Source organism: Sciurus vulgaris, assembly GCF_902686455.1.
Source record: "Sciurus vulgaris genome assembly, chromosome: 12".
Taxonomy (NCBI): domain Eukaryota; kingdom Metazoa; phylum Chordata; class Mammalia; order Rodentia; family Sciuridae; genus Sciurus; species Sciurus vulgaris.
This window is the reverse complement of record NC_136473.1, coordinates 694,564-721,852: the sequence shown is the minus strand read 5'-3', so window position 1 is coordinate 721,852 and position 27,289 is coordinate 694,564. Positions and strand designations below refer to the sequence as shown.

Here is a 27,289-nt window from a genome sequence, read left to right as displayed (position 1 = left end):
GCTGGTCACCCCACAGGTGCCCAGAAGGGTCCCGACCAGGAACACTCCTTCTGTGGCCTCCACTCTACAGAGGATTTAGTTTTCAAGATGACATATTTCAACTGGTGTTTCTCAAAACAGGAACGGTTTTTTTCTCCTGAAATTTTAAGTGCTAAATGTGCATTTTGAAACAGGAATTAAAAAAAAAAAAAAAACAAACAACCAGCATTCAAGCTTCAGGGATGACATTATTAATCTACTTATGTGTACTGGTCACTACTTAACAGAGCTTCACTTCCTTCAGACCCCTTCCCAGGCCACACACATGCGAATGCACACACCACCTTAGGCCTGTGTGCAAACCGCTTCTCCCAAGCACCACCACCACGTGAGTGTGTCTGCACTAACACCACACAACAGTCCAGAGGCTGGCTCAGACAACTTCCACGTGCTGGACTTTAACACCACTCACGCTCTCTGCTCTCCTTTCTGGGGCTATGGTGTCCTGGTCGGCCGACCCACCCACAGATGGCAGGTCTTCTCTCCTGCACCTGCCACTTTGACTGCTACCAGTTGACCTGTCTGGTCACTAAGAATCAGGTGTGATGGTTCCTAAACTTGCTAAGCCACCTGACCATGTTATCCTAATTATGCAATTTCATTAAACAGTGTATAAACCAACAACAACAAAAAAATGAGTGAAATAAGATCACTGTTTTTATGAAAACTAAAGCAGATGCTTTGGAAAGACCCAGTACGGACGAATTGCTGAGAAATTTTCTGTTAAACGGGTGAGAGACTTGGGAGGATACAGGGCAGAGGAATCATACAAGTCCAGAAGGATCCTACACTCCGAAATGCCTTCAGGTTCTCACTCAAAGACAAACTGAATGCAGAAGAGACGTACAGAAATCTAACCAGCAGACCAGTTTTCAGTGACAAGAGCTTGGCACCACATCAGTGACAAAAGCAAGCACACACGTTTAACATAAAACGCTAAGATCTACGTGCAGCACTCCTTGAGGTACTTGCTACCATTTTCAGCCAATCATCCAAACACACAGCCAGGGCTGTGACTGACCAAGTCACAGTTTCACAGTGCTTTTCTGGGGCCAGAATCAGCCTGGACTCTTGCTGCTTCAAACTACCAGACAACACCTGATGTTCACCTCACATTACGTGTCACAGCAGAGAACACAGGAGAGGTCTGGGCCTAGTCCCAGCCTTGTTATAACCAGGCGTATGACCTCTGGCAAGATCTTTCCACCTGCTTCAACTAAACATTCTCTGAAGTTCTATCCAGATCTGAATTTTAGAAGCCATTCTAAAATTCTAAACTAATATAAATTCTAAACTAAATTCTAATACAACCCTGCTTGAGTGAACAAACACTACCAGGTAACATTAGCACTCAACTTGCCACTGGTGCATGTATATATTCTTGGATAAACAGACACTGTACAGTCTAAGGGCTAAACTACCCAGAACATCTCTGAACAGGTACCAGGCAGCTTTTGATGTGATGGCAAACAGCCCCCAACTCCAGTGGCTTCTAACAACAGATGCTTATTTGCAATAACTATTTCTATTTTATAATTGTAGATTTATTAAACATTTGAAAAGGACCCAAAACTCACACATTTATGGTGAAATGGTTTTTGACAAGGATGCCAAGTCCATTCAACCAGGAAAGAGATGGTGAGGAAATGAGTGGATATCTCAATGAAGAGAGTGAATCTGGACACCAGTCTCATACCATTCACACAAACTTTAACTCAAAAATGGCTTAAAAAATAAAAGCTGCACTGTACAACTCTTAGAAGGAAGCAGAGATGGTAGCTGCCACCCTTTGGTTAGGCAGCGGTTTCTTCAGAACAACACTAAAAGCACATGCCATCAAAGAAACAATGAATAAGCTAAATGTAACTCAACAACACAGACAAGTCACCCGACTTAAAAATGGGCAAAGGATTTGAACAGATATTTCCCCAAAGATATACACGTGCACAATAAGCACACAAAAAAATGCTCAATATCATTAGTCATCAGGGAAATGCAAGAGGCCATTTCACACCCACTGGGATGGCAGAACGAGAAAGGTCAGGGATGGGGGGAACCAGAAAGTAAGTGTCAGCGAGGCCAAGGAGCAACTGGAACCTGGGCGGAGTGGCTTAGCGGCACAGCGTGCAAGAAACTGGGTTTCACCCCAGAACCAGAAACATAATAAAACCCTGAAACCTGAAGCCCTCACACAAGGCAGGTAAGAATGCAAATGGTGCAGCCATGAGGAAAATGCCTGGCAGTTCCTCAAAAGGCAAAGGGAGCTACCCAGCAGTTCTACCCCTAGGAAGGTACCTGGCATAGCTGAGCGGCAACACTCATGCCAAAACCTACCTGTGAACCTGTGACTGCTCCCAGCCACAGAAGTCTAAAGAGCCAGAGAGGAAACAACCCAGACGTCCATCAGCTGGCCAAGATAAACAAAACGTGGCCCGGCCATGCGATGGAACACCGCTCGGTCGCAATGGGACTAAAGCAGGATGGTGCTGTAGCATAGGTGGGACACCCGAGCAAAGGGAGCCACACCCGCACACGGCTCCCTTTCCACGACCCTTCCTGACAGGTGACCCCAGGGTGACAGAAAGACGGCTGCCAGGGAGAGGAGAATCGAGCTGGCTGCAGCCAGGTGTGGGATTTCTTTTTGGAACGATGGACATGCTCTGGAATCAGGTAACAGATATTGACGGCACTACACAGTAAACACCAGAGACCAGTGAAATGTACACTTTAAATTGTTGAAATTTATACTGTGAATTTCATATATTTTTTAAAAAACACTTAAGTATCACCAAACAAAATGATCCCCTTAAATATCCTAAGTTAACAGGGAGCTTCAATCACCATATTGATTTCAGACAGATTTTAGAGCAAGGAAAATTATTAAAATCAAGAGGGCATTACATTCTAATATAGGAGTTGATTCTCTAGGATGACAGAACAGTCCTTACGGGGCTGTGTCTGATGACCAATCACATGCAGTGGGCAGAAAGCCAGCAGGGCCAGGCTGGCCACAGCACCATCCACCAGCTGCCCAGAACACCTTCAGCTTCTTGCTCCAGCAGAGGTGGCTGTGCTTCCTCCCAGCTCTGTGGAGCATTCCCAAGATACACACATCCTGGGCCATAAAATACACCTTAACAGATTTTAAAAACAGAGATCATACAAGGTGTGGTCTCAAACAAAGCAGAATGAAAGCAGAAATTGATAACACAAGATTTCTGGAAAACTCAAAAATACCTAAAGATCAAATACACTTCTAAATCAAACACAAGCCAGAAAAGTCTCAAGAGAAAGATTATTTTGAAATACATGAAAACAAATGTATGACTTAGCAAAATTCCTAGGGTGGAACAAAAACATGATTAAAAAGGAAAATATAACATGAAATCCAAGTATTAGAAAATTTAAAATTGACTACCTAAGCTTCCACTTTGGGAAACTAGAAAAAGAAGAGCAAATTAAATCTAAAATAAGCACAAGAAATGCAAAAATAAAGATCACAGCAGAAACCAATGACATTAAAACAGGAAATCAACAGAAAAAAAAAAAAATCAATGAAACCAAAAGCTGGTCCTCTGAAAAGATCAATTAAATGGATAAAACTGCTGCCACCAGATGGAAGGGGGTGGTTACCACTGCACAATCTCCAGGGAGAGCAACCTGGCATTTCATGAAGACACCATGTAATTGTAAGAAATCATACAACTATGTCTCCCCTCCCCACAGACAGAAGTGGAGGTCATACGTCCTGACTTATTCTGTGAGGCCAGTGTTATTCTAATTCCAAAAACATTGCCAGAAAGGAGAACTACACACCAGTCTCTCTCATGATCATAAATGCAAACGTCCTCAAGAAAATATCAGCAAATCAGAGACAACAATGTCTACCAAAATAATACATCACCAGGCATGGTGACACATGCCTGCAATTCCATGTACTCAGGAGGCTGAGGTGGGAGGATCATGAGTTTGAGGCCAGCCTGGGCAATACAGCATGACTTCATCTCAAACAAATTAACAATATATGCAAAGCTGGTTTAACCTCAGAAAATCTATGACTGACTCCATCACATCAACAGAGAAGTGTGATTAACAGATGCAGAAAAAGCATTTGACAAAACCCCCACCCACTCATGACAAAAACATGCAGAAAGCCAGAAACAAGACGGGAAAGTTCCTCAGCTCTACAAAGGACACCTACAAAAACCCCACAGCTAAATTTCTGTCAAGGGAGAATCTAGACTCCTTCCCTCTAGATGGGGAACAGGCAGGAACAGCCCCTCACCACTCCTTTCAACACTCCACGTTCAAGCTAAGGAAATAAGATAACAGGAGGACATACAAGATGTACCAACAGGGAAAGAAGAAATAAAACTGTTTTTTTTTTTTTTTTTTTTTTTTTTTCTCTGATAACATAATGGTACAAAAAAATTCCAAAGAAAACCAACCCAAAACAACAACACTCCTGGAACTAATACTCAACAGTAGCAAGGACGTAAGCCACACGGCAAATATACAAAAGTCAACTGCTCTCCCACAGAACAGCAGCGAATAAGTGGACTGAAATCAAAAGCACAACACAGTCACATTAGCACACACACAAAATGGAGTATTTAAGTGCAAACTTAAACTGTACAAGATCTGCATGAGGAAAACTACAAAACTCCAGCGAAATAAAGCAACGTAAGACCTACGGCATTGCAGAGATATTTCAGTTCATGGGTAGTAGGAAGACTCAGTATTGTTAACTCAGTTTTTCCCCAATCAAAATCCCAGGAACTATGTGAGGTTATTAACAAAATGATTCTAAAGTGTATTTGGAAAGACAAAAGACCAAGCACATCCAACAGAATCCTGAAAAAGCAAATCCAGAGGACTGACAGTAACCCACCTTTACACTCACTGAAAGTCACAGTCACCAAAACTGCTGGCCTGGCCAAAGAACAAAGACCAGGGTAACGAGAGCCCAGAAACAGCCACACAAGTAGAGCAAGCCAAATGCTGACCCAGAGCCCAGGCAAACCAGGAGGAAGGAGGGCCTCTTCAATGGGGTGTGGCACAACTGGACCTCCACGTGTGAATGAACACACAGCCAGGTGCGGAGGCCACGCCTGCAATCCCAGCAACTGGGAGACAGAGACAGGAGGTTCACAAGCTCAAGGCCAGCCTGGGCAACCTAGTCAGACCCTGTCCCAAAATAAACATGAAAAGCTCGGGGATGTGACTCAGTGGTAAAGTGCCCCTGAGTTCAAACCAGTAACAAAAAAACCCAAAGAAGTTGAAAGACTGTTTAAACCTTTGTCAAAAAATAACTCAAAATGGATCACAGACCTAAATTTAAAACACAGAATTATAAAACCTCTAGGATATAACACAGGAGAAAAATCCAGATGATCTTGGCTTTAGCAATGACTTTTTAGTCAACTTATGAAAGAAAATAGTGATAAGCTGAACTTTCATTAAAACCAAAAGCTTCTGCTTTACAAAAGACATTGTTCAGAGATGGAAAAGACATGACACAGGCTGGGGAAAATGTCTTCAAGACAGATACCTAAAAAAGGAGTTGAACCCCAAATACACATAAAAGTATCAAAAACAATAAAGAAAATCATGCAGCCTATATGGAAAACAGCACACTCCTAAAAATGTAGAAGAGCCACCCTAGGACCAGCAACTCACTGCTGGATACATGTCCAAAGATGAAGTCCCTCTTGGAGAGGAGTCTGCAGGCTATGTTCAGGACAGCTGACCTGTGTTCACCTCCAGGTAAAGGGACAAGGCAAACATGGCACACACACCCTGGGACTGCCCAGCGAGGAAGGGAAGCCTGCCACCTGCCACCACGCTGATGGACGTGGAGGATGCAAGACACAGACACTGCGTGACAGCTTACACATGGCACCTAGGAGTGTGTAGAAGGGTGGTCAGGGCTGTGGTGTGGTCAAGGGTACACCTTCAGGGATGAGATGGATGTGTTCCAGAGCATGATGTACGGCATGACTGTGGTTTAAGAACACGGCTCTGAAGAGTGGATCCTACGTGCTCTGACCACACGAAAGGGGAGGGTCGGCATGTGAGGGGTGGACATACTAGCATAACTATGGCCATCATGTCACAAGTACTAGAGAAGCTGGACACTGTACACAATCTGTTTGTCAATCAGTAAAGGGGCAGTAAGAAATAATGTAATTTAAAAACCGGCAAAGGATCTGAGAAGATGCTCCACGTCACGTGCTGGTAAGGAACCGGGAAGGTAAACAGGTGCCAGGATGCACCAAGTGCCGGTGAGGATGTGGAGCAGTGACACTTCCACCTCTTGCTGAGGGCAGCTGGAAGCTAAGGTGGTACAACCGCATCTCTCTGCCTTTCTTCGCTTTTCTCTCACTTTTGGCCACTGTCTCCAGCTAAAGTCCATGCGTCCACTCCAGTAGCCTACCTTCCCCCTCTAGCCGCACTCAATGTGCCCAACCTACAAGCAGAGCCAGCTCACCAGTCCTGCTAGGCTCCCTTCCTTACGATGAGGCTGAGGTCTCAGCCCTGCTGGCCAGGCACGTAGGCCTCAGCTCTGGTTCATGAGCTCCTGGGCTGTTCTCGATGTTACTCTGGGCACCACACCTCCCGGAGCTCCTCTTCAAGGTGCCTCACTACTACTTCTCCAATGCCAAAGCCTGGGAGTCAGGGACAAAGGTCCTGGTTTGCCTAACTAGGGGAGTGACCTCAGGAAGGTGGCGCTGCCTCTGGGCCTCAGCTTCCTTATCTGTAAACCAAGAAAAGGGTGCCAGTTTCTTTCTTTTCAGAAAGAAACAGAATGTCAAGAGCTGGAAGAAGCTGCAAAGATTATTCAGATAAGTACCACCCTAATACACTGACACGGAGACACATCCTAGGGAAGCCAGTGTGTCGCACCATCATGTGGCCAGCCAGGAACCTGAAACCAGAGCCCAACCTCAGGTTGTCACTATTTGATCAGTATCAGGACACCAAGACACAGGTGGCCCTCCTCCTCCTGGACACTTTTTGCTTCAATATTCACAATTCACCCAATTAAAATACAGAGGAGCCTCAAAGGCTAGTTTTCTCATCATTAAACATGTACAGCAGAGAGGGAGAAAAATGCCAAGAGGTGGAGGTTCTAGAAAGGACCTAAGTTCAACACAGACAGATTTAGACTCAGCATTAAAACAAAGTGCATACCACTAAGGATCACCTACCAATGGAATGAGCGCACTGCTTTGGAATGGTCTCAAATATTTTGGGAAATGTTTTCTCATGACCAGGCACACAGATCAGCCAGAGAGCATGCAAGATCTTGAAACAAGCACCCTGACTGCAATATGGAAAAAGGACTGCAAAGGCCACAGGGATGAAAGAAACTCAGAAGCAGCCATGAGTAAAATGGCCCAAAATGACAGTAACTTGGAAGGTCAGGGAGGAGATGGAGAAGATGAGTTCAAGAGGCATTCAGAAGTGAAATCACAGGGCCTGACAACAGGTTGCACGTGAGAGGGTAAAGAGAGGTGTTGTGAGGAATCTTCTGGCTGGGTGCTGGAGCATTTTCTGGACAGGTAAGATGAGCAGAGAGCTAGGCTTCAAGGGAAGGAGGTCCAGTCCTCTGTTTCCCACACATGCAGCTTTGAACATGCTGAGTTTGAGGTGCAGGGTTACCCCATAAGGACATCAAGGAACTCAGTACACGGGACTTGAGATCAGGAGATACATGTGCCAGAGAAAAGAACCTGCATCACCTGCCTACAGGTGGTCAGTGAAGCTGCATGGAGCACATCACCAGGGAAACTGGACAGCATGTGAAAAGGAGAGGACACATGATTGAGCCTACAGTCAGTCATCAGGGGCTGTGAGAGGGACAATGGTTATCTTAAAAAAACCAAAGAGCACGACGGTCATGGAAAAAGCAAATGGAAAGCACACTTGGTCTGGGGAGGTCAAGGAAGGAGATGGGAAGGGTCTATTGCACCAACATCTGGCTGACTGTGAAAACTGTGCAGAGGAACACCAGGGCTGGAAGTGAAGGGTGACAAAGTGAAGATAGAAGTCAAGTGTGAAAGTTAGTGGGAAGGCATGGGGAGAGGAATGAGAAGGTCCTATGAAGGTGAGGACACGCCAGCCAGCACCAGTGCAGCGTTCAGAAGGCAAAGCCCCAGAGCAGGCGGGAAATGCAGGATGGAGGCTGTCAGCAGCAGCTCAGGATGTGCCCACCTGATGGCCTGTGAAGTCACATGAGGAGACAGAGGAAGGATCTGACTTCAAAAGCATGCCCACACTTATGGGTCTAACTTGTCCTTGTTAGCACACCACCTTCTCTCTCCTAAGGCTGAGATTTATGTCCTACTTCCTGTCAGTTGGCTGCCAACCCCAAGGGATAAGCAGCCTCCTGCTATTAGTTCCAATGCAACAGATGTGACTATATAATTTCCTGCTTTAAAGTTGACCGTAGTTCCACAACGAACATTGCACGGACCACAATTCCCTCAAACATGACACAGTGCCCACTCTAAATTGCAACCCCACTCCACACACCCATTCAGTCTCCTTCCCGACATCCACACTCCAGCCACTTAGACTACGTGCAAATTTCTGGATGCATTCTTTCCATCACCATGCTCAAGAGCTAAGCCACACCTTACCTCCTCTTTCCTGTCAATTCCCACATAGTAGATGATCAAAGAATGCCCACTAACTGAATAAACAATTGCTACTGTTGCCCTAGCAGGCTGTCATCATCTTAGGCAAACTAATGAGTTTCCAAATGACTGGACTTCAAATAACCTCAACTCTCCTAATGCATACCTGATATCTTAACCTCATGCATAAAACCTATCCCACTGCAAAAATGTGAATGTGGCACAAATGTACACTCCATCCATCTTTTCTGCCACAAAACTGTATCATGTGTCTTTCTGAAGGAAACAGGAATTGCAAATAACTTTTAACTTAAAGCTCCACCTAGGAAAGCAACATTTCACACAGAACAGTTGTTCTCTGTATTTTAGAATGCAAATACCTACATTTATCAGAGCTACAAACTGCATGGTATATTGAGAAGTGTAAGAGCCATGAAAAAACATGGAATGTCTTGCATTCCAGTTGCTTCCTGTGTACTCTCTAACTCCAAGATCTGTTTTATGACTTGTATTTTGTGCGTTCTGCTTCCTGAAGCTCTATTTACCAAAGCCATCTGTCAACTCTAAGTGAGAACGACAGTGGGGCTAGTGAGTCAGAAAAGATGCTTGCTCTGGGTCTGAAGGAAGCCTAAGCCAAGAGGTGGACAAGACTTCTGAGGTCAGAAGGTCCCTGATCTCTGCGCTTCTTTCTTCCTTCGGTATACCTCTCCCCATGAGGTAGCCAGTTCTTTCTACTCTTTCAGAGCAGCTCTTAGCCAGGGGTGGAACAAAGGGTTTCTGGATCAGTCAGCGGTCTCTGAAGTCTTTCACGAATTCCATTCAAATTATGCTTTTCATTACAGAGGTCTGGTGTGAACTTCCCTGGAGGGGGACAGGTAGAGTATTCAGGGGTCTAGATAAGTCCCATTCGTGAAAAATGATACCGGCACACTAGGGGATACAAACAAATGCTTTTACAACACCAGAGCTTTGGAGATGCAAACTGAATACACGTATCAAAGAGACAGGCCAATTAGGCAGAAAAAACATTGACCCCTGAAAAAGTTATGAGCCCAAACTTTTAACTTTCTAACTCTGGAACTAGCAATTCAGTGGTAGCCAAAATTCCAATCTAAAGAAATTAAACATAAACGTAATTTTGGATGGTTTGAAAGCCAACCTGGAGGGGTATACCAAACAGGCAAGCCGAGTTCCGGGCTCCAGCTCGAAGCACCGAGTCTTCGGGGCTGAGCTGACCAAGTTTTATTAACAGTGGCCTGTTTCTGTAGTCGGAACCCTACAATCATCCTCAAGCCGGCTTCCGTGCACCTGGTGGAGAGCGGGTGCGCCCCGGTGCACCGCCTGCCGGGCGCGCTCGGCACGCTCGGAGCCCGAGCCCAGCCCGGCCGGCGACCCGCAGCCCGCACGGCGCCCGCGGGCAACGGCGGGGCCTCCGCGCGGCCCCCGCCCGGCCCCGCCACCCGGGCGGCGCACCTTCATGAACTCGTCCTTGTCGAAGCATAGCGCGTCCGGCCCGCTGGGCAGGCTCATCCCGCGCCTCTCCATCCCGCCGGCCCCTCAGCGCCGAGCCCGGCCAGGCCAGGACGCGGCGGCCCGCCCCTCTGCGCGGCTCGCTTCCGCCAACATGGCGGCGCCGCGGGCGGCCAATGGGCGAGCGCCGCGGGCGGCTGCGCACGGCCGACGCCAAGAGCGGCGCGGGGCGGCGGGCGCGCGGCCGGGCGGTGCTGCCCCCGGCGGCGGAGGACGGCACTGCGGCCTCGCGCTCGGTCGGGCGGGTGCCTCCTCCATGACAGCTCCCCGCGTCGGCGGCGTGGCGTGCCCCCGCCCCCGGCCTGCGTCCGGGGCACGAACCTCCGATCGGGGCCCGGGGTCCGCTCGAGAACGCAGGGACAGGCGCGCGTGTCCGTCCTGGTCGCAGGTGCGTGTGGCCGCGCCGGCCGTCCAGAGGGCGGCCCTCGCTCCTCGTTACCGCGAGCGCACGTGCGTGCGGACCGCGGGCGGAGCGCCCCCCAGCGGCCAGGACGCGGCAGGCCGGGAGCCCGCGCACCCGCGAGCCGCGCCCGAGCCGCACCTGGGGCCTGGAGGAAGGAAGCCTTGGTCCCCGACTGACTTTTGGTTCACTGGTAAGAAAACCTTCACCCATGTGCAGGTCTGGGGTGCATGTTCGAGCAGACCCAGACATCACACAGTTTCCCGCTTCCTGGCAGCCCATGTTGGAAAAAGACACCTTACTGACTCAAAATGCCCTTGTCGCCACAGAGGACAACTTCGCTCCATCTGGATGGAAATCACGGGTAGACTAAGTGCAGCTCCCCAGGTGTTAGCCGCTCTGCTTTGAGCACCGGCAGCTCTCAGCTCTGGGGGTCAGCAGCCCTCCCTGCTGCTCCCCTGCCGCTTCCAGCAGCTCTCCAGCTCTTGCATCTCCAGAGCTGGTGGCTCCTGGCAACCCCCCATCACTCCCTGCCATTCCAGCTGCTGGCTGCCCTCAATGCTACGGCCCCAAGTCGCAGCCATTTCATTAGTAGAAGCTTTTAGTGTGACCAGAATGGCCTGCTGTGCTCAAGATGGAGATCACAAATAGGCAGAGAGAGAGAGGGGGAGAGAGAGAGAGAGAGAGAGAGAGAGAGAAAGAAAGGCTTAATTAGGGCTTAATTAGGGCTTCTGTTATGATACAAGGGAAGGAGCACACAACCCACTCTAATATGGGGAAGGGGAGGCTGCTTATATAGACAGAAAGGCCAGCTCACACATGGGCAGTGTCCTGCAGCTGACCACAGACCTTCTGCTTAGTCATCAGTTCCTCTCAGGCTGGGGACAGCAGAGGTACAGATTCACCCAGAGAAGCTGTGGGTATAGTCACATGGGATGGACCTGGACAGAAACTGCCAGAGGCAGAGCTGGTCAGTGACCATGGTGTGTTTGATGGGGCTGTGGTCATGAGGTATTTTGGGGCAGCCACATTTGTCAAAGAAAACAAAAACCTAAAGTGCCTCTTGGGGAGCAGCAGCCCTCTGCTCTACGGCACTACAAAATCAACCATCTTGATGACCAATCTTGGCTGGCCCTGGAGGGTTTAGCCTTTGACATGGCCCCTTTATTGATGGGAGGTGAGTGACAAACGCAGGCAGCCTGTCCCAGTGCCGAGGGAGGGAAGAGGATGCAGGGCAGACCCAACAAAGCTCTGGGAACACTCCTCAGTGTCTGAGGCTCTGTGGGAATCTCAGTGAGCTGGAACGTGAACTCCTCCCACCAGCGCCAGTCCCTTCTGACAGAGTCCCCAGACCTTCAGCAAAGAAGTGAGCCTAAATGTGTACAGCGAGTGTGCTAATTCTGGGGGAGGCTGCGGTGACGAGGCGCACAGGGGAACGAGGGTCCCTGCTGCCCACCTCAGCTGGGGCAGAAGGAAAGCCTCGATGTGGGTGGAGCACCGTCGAGAAGATGAAGGCGAGAGAGAGGAAGCTGAAACCTGCCCGGAGGACACGGCCCCACATCTACTCAGCACTTCTGTCGCGGGCTCAGTCGTTTCTGCTGTGCTGCTTGGTAAATATGACAGGTCCTGGAAGGTTGTTAAGTGGTCCATCTGCAGCCTGCTGTGTGCCCACACCACTGCTGCCTGACCCCAGCACTGGACAGTCCTGCCAGGTTCTGGCTGCCCAGTGCCTATGCAGTTAGGTATTTATCTACTGTTGGATGTTTGAGTACCAACCTACCAACAACGCCTGCTGCACAGTGTGTGTAGGAGAAGCAAATCAGAACATGCATGGAAGTACCTGATCAGTGTGAGACAAATAGGCCCCCAGTATACCCTAACTTTCTTCCCTCTGATCTGAACCTTTCTTCAGAAGAGCCTTGATACATTTTTCTATTTCTTTAAATCTCTCCTACATCCCGTGATCTTTTCCCTTCGTGTCCTCCCCTTTTTTTTTTTTATAAAGGATGCACCTGCTACTTCAGTTCTAAATAAATATGAACTCCTCTTTGACTTTGCATGTCTAGAAAATTCTTAATTCCCTCTTTCCATTGTGATAGAGCTCATATCTTTCTTCCCACTCTCACCTATCTGTAGGTCCTACATTTGGGGCAGGTTTTCTATTGAAAACTCAAAAATTGCAGAGAAATCTCAGGCTCTGGAAACTCACATGGGCATTTCCTCCAGTCTTCATGCTCTGTTCTCATTCTGGTCCTCACCTGTTTCCTGATTATATGTGTGTCTGCTCTTGGACTTTCCCTTGATGTCGTGCTAATACATCACTGGTTCCCTGGTCAATTAATGTGTTAAGTAAAAATTTATAAGCATCTCATATTTGAATAAAAGTCATCATTTAAAACAAATCACCTCTTAGCAGCATTCCAAATAATAAACTATGATAAGATTCTAGCAGATGAACATGCAGAGAGATCAAATTGGAGTGGATTTCTGTGTGGCCAGCACTGTGTTGGGAGCTAGAGTGAATGATGCTCAAGGCCTGTCCTCCAACCCTGAGGAACTCTGAACCTCCGCAGAGGTGGGACTGTGCACAGACAACTGCATGTGGCCTCAAGGTTATGCCTTTCAGCCCTCTTGCTGGTCAAGGTGACCTAACCAATGGGGTTGGCTCCCACCCACTGTCAACAGAGCTCCTGGTACACCCTCCACATGCTTCCCCCCCTCCAGACCCAGGTCACCTGCCATTTCGCTTGAATGTCCTGCTGGTGCCTCCAGCTCCACACATTCAAAGGTCAACTCATTGTCTTTGCTGAAGGGCCTGCTTTTCCTCCTACATTCTGCTTCTGGGTAGATAACTCCACCAAATGCCAGCTGCTTATGCCAGAAAGCTGGGGCTCAGTTGCCCACCTGAGCCAACCTGTTGCTCCTTAAAACAGTTGACCACAAAGCCCAGATGACACTCTGCACCACCACAGACTCCCTAGTCTCTCCCTCAGATGGAGATGCCCATTTCACACGTCCCAGGCTGCCTCCCACCTGCCACACCACTTTCCTAAGACGCGCTCCTCTCTGCTCACTCCCTCTGCTCAGGGGTGTGGGAAGCCATCCTTACTTAGCAGACTCAGACTAGGTTGAGTCATGGTACACAGATGTCGCTTCTAGAAACTGCTGGGAAGCATGTGGTGCTGCATGGGAGTGGTGCCCTGTCTCCTTCTGGAATAGTCCTCCTAAGAGAATGTCTCCCCTGACTCCACCCTATCCTGTCCATCACAGAAGCTCCTCCCCTTTACCTGTGTGTCTATAAATAAAAGAGTGTTGGGCTACTCCTTGTTGTTAGAGGTCAAAGCTGGTATGACCAGGTCTATCATGCCCCCTCTCAAAAAAGAGTATTGGCTCTTGTGCATTTATTGAGTAGATAAGTTTATGGGTAATTGATTGATAAACAGCCAACATCATCCTCCAATAGTTAACCCTTTTCTCATTTATGTGGGACGTGGCTGAGAGACCCCCACATTTGGCACCCAAACAGGGACTGTTCGAGAAAATTTTAGAAGAAAGAACAAAGGTAAGGTGTTAACCCCTTTCCCATGGGAAGTGCACACATGTGAATAAGTTTAGTAGAAAGAAAGGAAAGGAAATTTAATTGTGACAAGCCTGGGGAACTTGCTCTCTACAGAGAGAAAAATAAAATGTATTAAGCCATATTCAATATGTGAGAATTCGGTGGAAAGAACACAACTCCTTCAGTTCTTGAAATGTAAATGGAGACCCAGTCGCTTTAAATACTGCGGACTCCAGCAGGCAGGTCTGCCTGCATCTCTGTGACTGTAAGAGACTGAGACCTAACTTGGCTGATGTAGTGTAATATAAAGCTGCTCCCCCGCCATTTACCTTGCAGTCATTTCCCCGCCTCCCAACCACTTGTCAGTCTGTGAGCATCCTAGCTAGCTATTGGTTCATCAGTCAGCTTGCAGGTATCCTCCTCCGTTACTGGTCCCCTGTTAGCCCGTGGAATTCGACTGCTTGAGGATGGCTTCCCGCCATCTTTTCTCGTGCTTTCTCTCTCCTACTCACTTTCTCTCTCCTCCTCGCTTTTCACACTCTCTCTTGCACGCGCCCTCTGTCTTTCCTCTCATTTTCTCTCTTATCCTGCAAGGAGACACTCTGTTTGCTTAATAAACCCTCTTATGTCAATTCCCATGTCTGGTGTGGTTTTCATGGGTTCTTACAGTTGAGATGGGAGCAAAAGTTCAGAATCCTGGGAAGAAAAGATCCTAATCAGGAACTCAGAGAAAATCTCTAACTTAAGAAGGGGAAATTGCTCAGTGAGTTTCCTAGTTTCAACATGTGTGTTCTCGCCACAGCTTCCAGCCCTCCAGAAACAGCATGGTTTCTACTCCTGGGTGGGGAGGAGCTCCTGATACAGAGCTCCTGGTACACCCTCCACATGCCAGAGAGCCTACAAAAAACATGGCTGCTCCCTGCCCAGGCAAAGCCCCGCTGGGCCAGGCCACCAGGATGAGAGGAGAAAAGCACCGAAATTGGAAGCACCATGGCTCAGGAGATTTAATCACGGGACTTAGAAATGCTATTAAGAGCTTTAAATCTAAGAGTCAAAAATATTCATCATCCAGGACCTCCTTGTCTTCTGGGAACATATTTTAAAAGTTTTTAGTAGTTAAGCAGTTCCCTATGAACAAAGAGATACTGAAGGGTGGGGACAAAATCTCTATTCAGAACACTGGAGAACACTCAAGAGTCAGAGGAGGATGTTCTAATTATGCTTTGTAATGGATTAATCTTTTGCTTTTTAGGGATGATTTTAACAATCATCAAGAAAAAAGTAGGCAACCCGAAATATTTTTAAGTTTTCCTTTTTATGTCTTAAATTCTTAGACAAATTAAATCAATGTTTAATGCATGTTTGTTCATTGCTATGGAGCTTCACTTACAATAGATTATAAATTTCCTTTTCTTGACTGATCTACAGATGTGTGCACACAATAGTTATTTACATGGTTTCGAAATTTACTTACAGTTCAATGAGCATGCTCACATTTTTAAATTAAAATAAAAATGGATTCATATAACTTTAATTCACGTGAGTGAATAAGGTTTAATTTATATTGGGTAAACAACTAAAAATAAAAAAGGCTTCTTTATAATTAATTCACATTTTTCCAGGTGGTCAAATAAATAATAAAATTGCTAAATTCTATAATATTTAAGATCTATATCCCTTGTTTCTAATTTTTTTAAAACAGGAAAGAAATTATTATTATTATCTACATTTGTTTGATATCTTGACTTTTGCAATTAAGACTAAATAAATTTAATTTGAGGTAAATGAAATTTACAGAAGATAATTGATTTACAAGAATGGGATGCTAAAAGATCATGGATTGGAACATCATCTATTAAATATGAAAACATATTTATACTATATATACTATAGTATATATATATATCATATACCATAACATTGTTTTAGATTGCACATAATTAGTATTCTTTTACACCACTACTTTTAATGCCAGATTTTTGTCATATAGTTCATTTATCCAAAACCCTTTATTGGACATTTGGATTATTTTTACTACTTTAAAAACAAGGTTTTTAAAGATATTTCTGCAACTATATCATTATATATAAAGATTATCTTTCCATAGATCCCTTAAAATATTCTAGATCAATAACATAAGTTCTAAGATTTTTATAATAATTTATTGAATTACTACCAATTCTAATATAATAGCTTAAGTTAATTTAGCATAATAAGGCCATTACCTATAGAACAAACAGGTCATAAGACTAATTTTACATGTCTGTACTGACTGCATTTTATGGCTCTGTAACGCAGCCCACTACTAGAGACAAAATCAGATCATATATTTGGTGAAAACTGGGCCTTTTTTTTTTTTGTAATGCCCTCTTCAACTTAACAATATTGACTTTAATAATAAGTAAATTTATTAATCTTCCTGGTCAAATAGAAATATTTATTGTCACTTCTTATGGTTTCAATACTTGTACAATGCTAGGCCATTGTCTACAATTTAAGGTGAATAATGCTCCAGTTTATAGCAATCTTTTTCAACAATTAAAAAAAAATAGAAATAAAAAGGGAGCAATAGAATGCCCCAGGTTTTACCATAAGGAGATCCTAAGTCTCCAGCCACAATGGTTACATGCAGCTCTATTGAGCTCTCCCACAAGTGAAATGTATGGGAAATCTGTTGGGCCTGTTTCCCAGATCCACCTTTAATACATCCAACAATGTGGACTGGAGAATCAATCCTGGTATTTTATGAATATCATATGATGATATTCATATGATGGGAGGTTTTGCAGATGCTCACATTATACCCATCCGTGTGGCTGGATTTGACTATAATGGCTGCGTTGGAAACTTATCTATATGCTGGTCCCATGACAGACTCTCTGGCTGTCTAGATGTAACCTTTAAGAAAAAGACAGCATAAGGAATACCTAGGCCAGCCAATTATACTGCCCTTGGAACTGAGGATTGTATGTTCAAATGGTTATTAGAATGGGATTTTCTCATATAAAGCCAATCTTTTCTATGAAATATCCACTAATGTCTTACTGCCTTAATTGTTCTGCAATAGAATCTGGTGCCTTTTCTAAATGGATAAAATATACAAATGTCTTGCCAGCGCTACATATTATCTCTAAAGGTGGTGGATATGTTTTTGGATTGATCTTCAAAAACCGATTGCCACTGTAGTTTGGTATTTCCCTTTATGTTGTGGCCTGCTTCCCTCATGCCCTGGAATACAACTTGGAGCTCCAGGCAGCAGAACCATCTATTGCTTTGTTTGCCAGAAAGTACACTCTGTATGGTCTCCTGTCTTAAGTTGGAAATATTATGCATATGCAGGACTATTCGAGTATTTTATAAACAGTGGCACACAATAAATTCCATGCATGGGCCACTGTTCCTAAAAAAAAAAAATAAAAAATTGATGAAGGGCTATGGCCCGCCTGGTGACCCAAAGCTCTGCCCACACGGCAGGAGCGACCCGGCCTGGGAGTCATGTGGGAGCCAGAGTCCGTGTGCACTCAGGACCCGGTGCCCAGTCCCACAGTCAGGGAAGCCGAGTCTGCCAGCAGCCCTTTCTGCTGTCTTCTCCACAGTTCGGAGCCGGGCCCTGGTGGCTGGCATTGTTCCTCAGAGGAGAAGATCTGAAATAAATCTATATTCATGAAGTGTGACTCCATACACACTGCAATATGTCAAGAAAGAAAAAAAGATCCAGTAGAAATGTTTCATTCTGGGCAGCTGGTGAAAATCTGTGCCCCAATGGTTCAATATTCAAAGTGATTGCCCATTGATTGTTCAATTTACTGCCAATGATGCAAGACTTTTATCTGATGCTGCTTGTATAGTCTGTCCTTATGCAAATGGAATAGACATTAACTGTGGTTGCCCTCAGAGGTAAAGCTTAAAGAAGTTGGAAGAGTTTTCAAAAAGATTAGAAAAAATTTTGTGAACATGGTGGGCAATGGCAGAAGGTTATGGAGCTTGCTTAATAAATAAGCCAGAGCTTGTTCAAGATATGGTGAAACAAGTAAGAAATCAAGTGGAAAACCCCAGATTTTCAGTTTCTATTGAAATAAGGATCCATGATGACCTTACGCAAACCATAGATCTTTGTAGAAAGGCTGAAGCAACTGGAGTTTCCTGGATTACAGTCCATGGAAGAACTGTTGAAGAAAGACATCAGCCAGTCCACTATGATGCCATTAAAATAATAAAGGAAAACATGTCTATACCTGTAATTGCTAACGGAGATATCAGGAGTTTAAAAGAGGCTGAAAATGTGTGGCAGATTACTGGAACAGATGGTGTGATGGTTGCAAGAGGACTCTTAGCAAACCCAGCCATGTTTGCTGGATATGAAGAAACTCCACTGAAATGCATCTGGGACTGGGTTGATATCACTCTTGAACTTGGAACTCCTTACATGTGTTTCCATCAACACTTGATGTACATGATGGAAAAGATAACTTCGAAGCAAGAAAGAAGAGTATTTAATGCACTGTCAAGCACATCAGCAGTCTTAGATTACCTTACAGACCATTATGGCATTTGACTGGACTTCCTAAATTATCTTAATATATACTTTATTTTATACTTATAATGATTACCATAAAAGGTTGCATCTTTAAATTGGTGGCTCTCAAACTTTATTATAAAAACAATCCGTGGGAGCATTTTAAAAGATCAGATCTAGACCTCATCGTCAGAGATTCTGATTCAGTAGATATCGAATGGACCTAGAAATTTATAGTTTTGAAGAAGAGCAGAAGTGGTTCAAAAATCCTGGTCATTGTAGGTCCAAACACTGACAAACTGTTCTGAATCTTGTTATGGATTGGGGGAGGAGGGTTCCCCTAAAGGAAATGTTTTTAAAATTTTTAAATAAAAACTTTTTTATTTTAATACTAAGAAAGTATGACATATGATATCTGTACCTTAACAAGTACATTTTTAATAAAAGTTAAGTGCACAGAAGTGGTAGAATAAATGTTAACATCAAAAAAAAATGAACAAGAAACTCTAATAGAATTATACTTGGATTAGCATTAAAAAATTAAATTGGAATGTCAAACTGGTACACTTCCTAATTGAATTATACACCTTAAGGTTTATTTGTTTTAAATTGTACATAAAAAAATTAGATGTGTTATCTGGACTTTAAAATTTTAAAAAAATCGATGAAAAACAAGTATATCAAAATATCTTCCTCTCAAAAATCCAAAGTCAGGAAGGCCTAATGTGGCAACATTGCCATTAAATGTTTCACTTTTACTTCTTTAAAAGAATTTACAAGCAACCATATTTAGTCTAAATTTTTAATACAATGGAAGATCTAAGAAACTAGGCAAATAATTGAGTTGTTTAAAACTATTTTCAGAATACAAAATAAGATTAGATATACAATCATTCTGATTTTTGAAACTCCATGTAATTTGGACTCTTCCCTATTGTTTGGATATTACATTGCACTACTGGTAACTATGTAATAAAGACCAAATTAGAATCCAACAAATTGGTATTACACTAAAAGATGAATAATTCACATTTATATTCTAACAATTATTTCTTTGATGATAATTTAGTTCCTATATATTTTAATGTATTCTTCTAGGTTTCTATCTGGTCCCACATTCATTATATCCAGGGGCATAATTCATTCTGTTAAGATGCTATGGCCCCCCAAAAGTTAAGTATTAATAAAATGACTGAGATCAAATCAAATGCTTTAGCAAGTATTTTTACAAATATCAGTGATGAGACTTTTGCTCTCCAATTTAAACAAAGGCTTAAATACCATAATGATTGTAAGCATATATGTTGTTACAACTAAATATCATACTTCCCAATAGGACTAGCAGATCATTAATAATCATTTGATGGACATTTGACATAGCAGTAATAATAGCTTGAATCTTATAAAATCACATCACCACATCCAGGATATTCAAAAGATAGAATTGATCTCATTGACTCTGCATTTCTGGTTGATCAAATACTTCCTAAATTGAGTGATATATTTTTGGAATAATATGATTGCTACCAATTCTTTTGGTATCATGATAATAGGTTGCTGTATCCTCAAAACCAAGAGCCAGGACCGCGGAGCAACTCTCAAAACCAAGATCTGGAACCTCAAAATAACTGCCCCTCATTTGCATTTTAAAGAATATTAAAAGGGGAAATATGGGAAGCCATCCTTATTTAGCAGAATCAGACTAGGTTGAGCCCTCTGACACAGAGGCCTGGCTTCTAGGAACTTCTGGGAAGCATGTGACACTGCGTGGGAGTGGTTCCCTGTCTCCTTCTGGAATTTTCCCCCTAAGAGGATGGCTCCCCTAACTCCACCCTATCCTGTCCATCACAGAAGAAGCTCCTCCCAGTCTTGGCCCCCTTTATCTGTGTGTCTATAAATAAAAGAGAGTTGGGCGAGTTATTGTTGTAAGAGGCCAGAGCTGGTGTGGCCAGACCCATCATGCCCCCTCTCATTTAAAAAGAGTATTGGCTCTTGTGTGTTCATTGAGTAGATAAGGTCCTGGGTAATTGATAAACAGCCAACATCATCCTCCAGCAGTTAACCCTTTGCTCATCCATGCGGGATGTGACTGAGAGACCCCCACACAGGCGGACACTGTTGGGAAATGAAGGCAGGTTAGACAGCAATTCCCTAATCTTTCCACCATCAAGCCAACTCTGCCTGCTCAGGGCTTGGGCAGAATTCCCTCCTTGCTCTTGCAGGACTGGGCCCAGCCCTGTTGTGGCTGTTGACCTGGGCCACCCTTGGCCTCTGAAGGCACTGGCAGCCCCTGCCACGCGGTCCTCTCCATGGTGGTGGACAGCTTGGCCCTGTGCTTCCTGTAAGTGCAGGAGCAGTGGAGTCTTACGCAGCATCAGGCAGCAGGAGTGACCGCTACCACCTTGCGTGGTCTACTGGTCAGAAGCAAGTCCCGAGTCTGGTCCCCACCGAAAGGCCAGCGTAGATGCTGCCAGCACTCCTGCTCGCCATGCTCACCACTACGGAAACGTGTCCGTCCCAGGGCTTTGGCCGTTATCTCAGGCCTGATGGCGGTGGGGTGGGGTTACGCCCACAGACTGGCCATCCCCTGACCCGGACCTGTGTGTCCGACTTCCTACCAGTTGCCTCCATGCAGATTCAATGCAGCTCTCGGGCTCAGCCCGTCCAAAACCCCGTGCTGATTTCCAGTGGGCTTCCCCTGGGCAGTCCTGGGCCCAAAGCCTTGGCCTCATCACACTCCACCCTCGACTACCCACGAGGCCTCCAGAACACACTCAGACTCACCGCGCCTCACTACCTGCACCCCCACCACGCTGGTCCTGCCCGTGCCACTTCTCTTTCAGATCAGGGGTCTCAGCAGGGGGTGAGGGGTGGCTACTGCTCCCCACCGGGGGTTTTGGCAAAGTCTGGAGACATTTTTGGTTGGCATAGCAGGAGGAAAGGGTGCCACTGACCTCCTGTGGTTTTAGGGTTGCTGTAAACACCCTACAAGGCAGGGACAGTCTGCCTCTGCCCCAAATCTCCACAGCACTGAGACTGAGAGGCCTCCCTGGGATGCCCCCCTGCCCTGTCCCTGTTCCTCAGGCCTGTTCACAGCAGACCGAGGAAGGTCCTGCCAACCCCCGGGGCAGGCTGCAGTGAATCCACAGGGTGGCTGGTCCCCACCCCTTCCCAGCCTACCTCCCAGCATGACCCCCAGGAGTCTCACTTACCCTCAGCAAGACCCAGCCCTTTTCCCAACACCCAGGCCGTGTTTAGAACCCTCTGCTCCAAGTATCACTCTCAGACCTGTTTCCTGCTGGTCTTTCTCCAATGAGAGAGAACTTCTGACTCAACCCTGAATAAAACAGCGGCTGCTCCCTGCAACTCCACCCTCCACGACCTGTGGGCTGCTTTGCTTTTCTTTCAAGCACTCAACTCCTGAGATGGACAGGTAGGTAACGGACAGATAAATAAGGAGGTAAGTAGATGGGTAGATAGGTGATACATGACGATGGATTGACAGATGGATAATCGATGATTGACGGGAGAGATAGGTAAGAGAGAGGGTAGATGGGATCAGGAGACAGGCAGGCGCAGACACCGTGAGGCAGGCAGCTGCCACAGAGCCAGTCCCCTGGGGCCTGAACACCTCACGCACATCAACATGACCCCACGGTTGATGCGCACGCTTGTAAACAGATAGCTGGGTGTTTTAGATGGCTTGCGTTGTTGTTTTTGATGAGTCAAAAAATTATGCTTTAACATAACAGGCCCCGAAATGCATGCAGCAACCGAACTTGTGTATATTACATGCACGTGTTCTTCGCACATGTGAAAGCAGTTCCCAGGAGGCACAGAACCGTAAGCGCCACGGGGACCCTAGGGAAGCTCAGGAACTTAGGGACTTGGAGCACACCAGGAGCTCAGGCAGCGGGTGGCAGGCAGCACTGGACGGTCCAGCAGCCAGGCAGGAGCTGGGAGCCAGGGAGTCACTCACAGCCTGAGGCACACGGCTACTTCCTACAGCGCTGAGGGAACTGTGTCCCTTCAGCGATGACCCACCACTGACCACGAGATGCTGGAATGCTGGGTGACAGTGTGGCTCAGGAGGGTAGCCAGACCCTGGGAGGACCAGAGCCTGCCTCCTCCTACCCTGTACAAGCCTTCCTCATGCTGTGACAGACAGGGCAGAAATGAGGCCACTTCACATCCAAGACTGCGTTGAAAAGAAACAGCGCTTCTGCTTTTGCTCCATCCCCACGTGTGCATGTGTGTGTGTGCATCTTCCTGTCCCTTGCTGCTAGGCACTCAGGCAGCCCTGCAGAGGCTCACGTGAGAAGGACCTGAGGCTCCCTGCGGGCCTGCAGGGGACCAAGGCTCACCAACACTCTCACCAGGGAACCTGGATGGGGACCGAGCAGCCGCCAGATGTGGAGCCCCAGGTGAGTCTGATGTGCCTCACAGGAGACCTGGAGGGGATAAGCAGCCCCCAGATCCCAGCCCTATGGAACTGTGAGATAATAATTACATAGATATTTACTCTTTTAAGCTGCTAAATTCTGTGGCAGCCATATATATACCTAAAACTGATGAATATGAGGTAACCGTGTCTATTCTGGGTGCCAATCTGAGGCAGAGGAGAAGGGCCCTCTGCTCCCCAAGAGGGGCCTTTATTTTACTTTTCTATCTTGAACAGCCATGACTGACCCCAAATGCCTCGTGGCCAGCTGCAAATACATCAGATTCCCAAGGTCCCTTGGAGACTTTTGCTTTAGCTGTGGCAGCTTTGGTCTGGTGTCCATCCAGATGACTCTGCCTGCAACCTCTCTGGAAGACCCCACTCTTCTGAAGCCCTTCAACTGCCCCCAGTCAGATCCACAGGCCCCCTCCATCCCCATGACTCAGCAGCAAGTCTGTGGTCAGCCCCAGGACACTGTACAAGCGTGAACCTGCCTTTGTGTCTATATAAGCAGCTCCCCTCCCCTCCAGAGCTGTCTGTGCTGCTTCTCCTTGTCCTGTGGCCTGAGTAGGTCCTCTTTTGGAGAGCTGCGTTTTGCCTGTTCACAATCCTGTCTCAGGCAGGGCAGCTGAGCTGGTTGCCCGAGGAGCGGGCCACATGGGGGCCATAGCACTGGAAGCAGCCAGCAGTGGTGGCTGGTGAGAGTGAGTGTAGCCTGTAGCCAGCAGCCAGAGAATGGAGAGCTTCTGGGACCTGCCAGCCCTTGCTGCCAGAACTCCAGGGAGCTGCCGGGAGAGCAGCAAGGCAGACTGCTAACACCATGCGAGGAGCCACGGGTGCTCCAGACCCAGAGCTGCTGACCTTCAGGGAGGGCGCTTTGCTCACGTGATCTCTGTTTGAACCGAGAAGGAGCCCTCAGCCGACTGGCAACAAATCAACAAATTCAAGACTCAGAAACAGGTAAGTGCATCTTCATTCAATCCTCCTTCTGAGGCTTGAAGACCTCCCCCTGCCCAGACTCAGGTGCAGAGATGGTAGGTCCTGACGGTGGGACTCAGCGGCGGTGACATGATGGCTGATGGGGCTGGTTTGTGGCAGTGAGGCTGGGGGTGCCTCATCTGGAGTGTCTGTGGCTCAGGTCGGAGCCACAGGACAGTCCACGGCACACCACAGAAAGAACAGGGGTGCAGGCGCAGAGCAGGGAGCCCCGGGTAGGTGTGGACCTGGGTGTGGCCAGGATGCCGGCATAGGAGGTGGCAAGTTGAGAATGGCCCTGAGAAGCCCCACCAGTGGACAGAGCTGCTGACCACTGTGCAGCGGAAGGCCGGAAGGCAGCACGCGAGGCCTGGGCGGGAGAGTGAGAACAGTGGGTGGAGGGCTGAGCCACCAGGGCCGGCCATGCAACCTGAGCGGGGTGGCTCACCCCAGTGTGAGGACATCAGTGGGACTGGGCAGAGCCCATCCTTCCTCTCCCTCTGGTGCCCGCCTGGCTCAGTGCCCCAGGCTGCCCACCGTTACCTACTTACTCTTCCTGTTGCCGCTGGTGTGCTCACTCGTAAGGCATCCCGGAGCTGCTGTCCAGCTGAGCTGCCGCTGAGGCAGGCCTGCCAGGCAGGAGTGGGATGGCAGGAGTGGGATGTGGGCGAGGTTGGGGTGTGGAAAGGCCTCCCTCAGAGCGCAGACGGGCTTCAGAGCGCCGGTTCTGGTGGGAGGGCGGAGGCTCCATTGTGTTTGCCTGACATGCTGAAGCCCGAGGGAGACTCCAGCTCGTGGTGTTACAGCAGGCCCCGGCCCAGGCTCGGCTCCAGGCCCTCTGTGGGAAGGTTTTGGTTCCTGGCCTCCGCCTCAGGCCAGCTACCTGATGCCCACCTCTGCCCTCCTCAGCAAGGGAGCTCGGGTGCTGCCTGGGAGGAGCCGTCCACACTGGGAACGACAGCACACAGCTCTCGGTGAAGGAGATACCACTGGGATATTTTGCTCATTTTCTGGTAAGTTCCAATAGAGGAACTTTGTCCCGTGCCTGCCTCTTTCCCCGGGACAAAGCCTATCTTCATGTCTGGATTGAAGAGGCAGCCTGTTCAGTTCAGGCCACATCTGAGTCTATATTACGAAGTGTGTGACTAAGCAAACTGTTTTCCATAAGGCTGATCTGAGGGAGTCGAGGGTTGATGCTGTTTACTCAGGTTTCCGTCTGTGCTGTGTTAATTTTGCAAACCTCTTCCTGGGCCTTTTCCTCTCCAGAAAGCCACATGGTTGACCTGCAACACTTCATCCTACCTGGTAAGAAAGTAAAGTCACTGTCCCTTATGGACATAACAGGACTGAAATGCCTGTTGACAAGATTAACAGCATAGCAGTATTTACCAACTGTGCATTTTATTAAACATCATTTTCCTTTCTTTGTTTTAGAAGAACAAACCCAGTAGGATTCTCTTCCTGTCTGTCTAATTGCCCAACTCATTCCTGCTGAAAATAACTAAAAAGGTTGACAAAGCCTTCCTAACAGCCCTGATGAACTGGCGAGAAACCAAGAAGCACAGGGGAAATCCCAAAGGAGGCAGGAGCCAAGAGGGGTGAACAGTCACCTCCCGGCCTGGGTGTTTGCCAGACGCGTATATCTGAGCCCTGGCTGTCAATGCCCTAGGGAGAGCTGGAGCCCACAGACGAGGCACAGGGCAGTCAGGCAGATGCCTGGGGGACTCTCTTCTCAGAGTTGGCACCTGGGGCCTCATCCTCAGCAAGTGTGGCCTGGAAACATGCCTGATGCCCCTACACCACCACGTCACAGTGCAGCAAAGGAAAATGGCTCACATCCTGGACAGGGAGTGAGGCAAAGCCCACCTGTGCTAAGCTCACGCACAATGGCAGCACACTGACAGCATCTGGGGAAGCAGCAAGTCCAGAGTGAACACCTTGCTTCAAGGGTGCGACACCAGATGGCCGTCTCTGGGCAGCTGTCTAATGTAAGGGCAAGCCCTCTGGGACGGAGGCAGCCTTAGTTATGGAAGTCAAGGAGTTTCCTCAAGGAGACTCCCAGGCCAGCAGGTAGTGACAGGGAGGCACAACCGATGACCAGGGGAGCAAAGCACCAGGAGTGAGAACCAGCAGAAACAGCAGATAAGAGAAGCTGGCCCCCAGAGACTGGGTGCAGCTCAGCGGCACAGCATTTGTCTAGCATGCACGAAGCCCTGGATTTCACCACCAGCAAGGAAACTTTAAGAAAAGGAAGCCTAATGTTGACTTTCAGAAGCAAAAAAAAAAAAAAAAAAAAAACAAAAACAAAAAAAACAGAGAGAGAGAGATAATGAGGCAAAGACACCATTTGATGAGATAACGGCTGAAACCTTTTGAGAATTTTCAGGACCTAGATCCACACACAGGAATGAGACAGAAGAGAGGACCCAGTGCTCCACACGAAGTTCTTTTGACTTTTCCTTCTTCCATCTGGGATAACTGTGGCTGCCCCCAAGCACCTCCCAGCCAGCCACAGCCACATCAGAGGCCATGCCTGCTCTGGGGACTTCAGCTTCAGCTGTGGCAGCTCCCACCGTCCTTCCCCACATCCCTGCCTCTCTGCAGCCCTCAGTGTCCCCAGGCTGGTCTGCAGATGCCCTTGCTTCCCCACAACTAAGCAGAAAGTGTGGTCAGCCAAGGATCCTGTGCATATGCAACCCCACGCTTTTCTCTATCTAAGTGAACTCCCCGCTCCCCTTCAGAGCAGCTGAAGTGCTGCTTCCCCTCCTGTGGCTTGAGACCTTGTTTCAGTCAACTTTGTTGCTGCTGAGACCAAAAGACCTGAGAAGAACAATTTCAGAGAAAGAAAAGTTTATTTGGCACTCAGTTTCAGAGGTCTCAGTTCATAGACGGCCAGCTCCATTGCTCTGGGTCAGAGGTGAGGAAGAACATCATGGCAGAAGGAAAGCAGCTGGGAACATGGCACCAGGAAGCACAGAGCTCGCTCACCAGGTACAACATACAAACCTCAAAGGCTCGCCTGCACTATCCACCTCCTCCAGCCACACCTCACCTGCACACAGTTATTCCCAGTTAGTCCCCATCAGGGATTCAGGCACTCATTAGGTCAAAACTCCCATAACCCAATCCTTTCACCTCTAAACTTTTGTAGCATCTCACACATGGACTTTTGGGGGACATTTCAATC

General features: G+C 47.2%; 2 protein-coding genes and 1 long non-coding RNA gene across 5 annotated transcripts in view; 2 read left to right on the top strand and 1 right to left on the bottom strand.

Annotated features, from left to right (window-relative positions):
* The window catches only part of COG2 (component of oligomeric golgi complex 2), a 34,137-nt gene extending 23,830 nt beyond the window's left edge, over positions 1-10,307 (bottom strand). For 2 of the 3 annotated variants that reach the window (XM_079106848.1, XM_079106849.1), the window contains exon 1: positions 10,155-10,307. In XM_079106848.1, the coding sequence (XP_078962974.1) occupies positions 10,155-10,226 (72 nt within the window). In that variant the 5' untranslated portion in view covers positions 10,227-10,307. The remainder of the gene's footprint in view (positions 1-10,154) is intronic. The other variant, XM_079106850.1, reaches the window with a different exon arrangement.
* A 312-nt stretch (positions 10,308-10,619) lies between these two features.
* LOC306641995 lies at positions 10,620-14,456 on the top strand. Its single transcript, XR_013758339.1, has 3 exons — positions 10,620-10,804; positions 12,073-12,221; positions 12,748-14,456. It is a non-coding gene; the product is annotated as an uncharacterized lncRNA (long non-coding RNA).
* Positions 14,457-17,801: 3,345 nt separating this feature from the next.
* Positions 17,802-21,272, top strand: LOC306641994 (tRNA-dihydrouridine(20a/20b) synthase [NAD(P)+]-like). Its single transcript, XM_079107313.1, has one exon. The coding sequence runs from the start codon at positions 18,135-18,137 to the stop codon at positions 18,723-18,725; it is 591 nt and encodes a 196-aa protein (XP_078963439.1). The 5' UTR covers positions 17,802-18,134; the 3' UTR covers positions 18,726-21,272.
* Positions 21,273-27,289: the final 6,017 nt, after the last annotated feature.

Excerpts from the sequence above, each read along its gene's own strand:
- LOC306641994 (XM_079107313.1), top strand. The coding sequence starts at position 18,135 with ATGGCAGAAGGTTATGGAGCTTGCTTAATAAATAAGCCAGAGCTTGTT.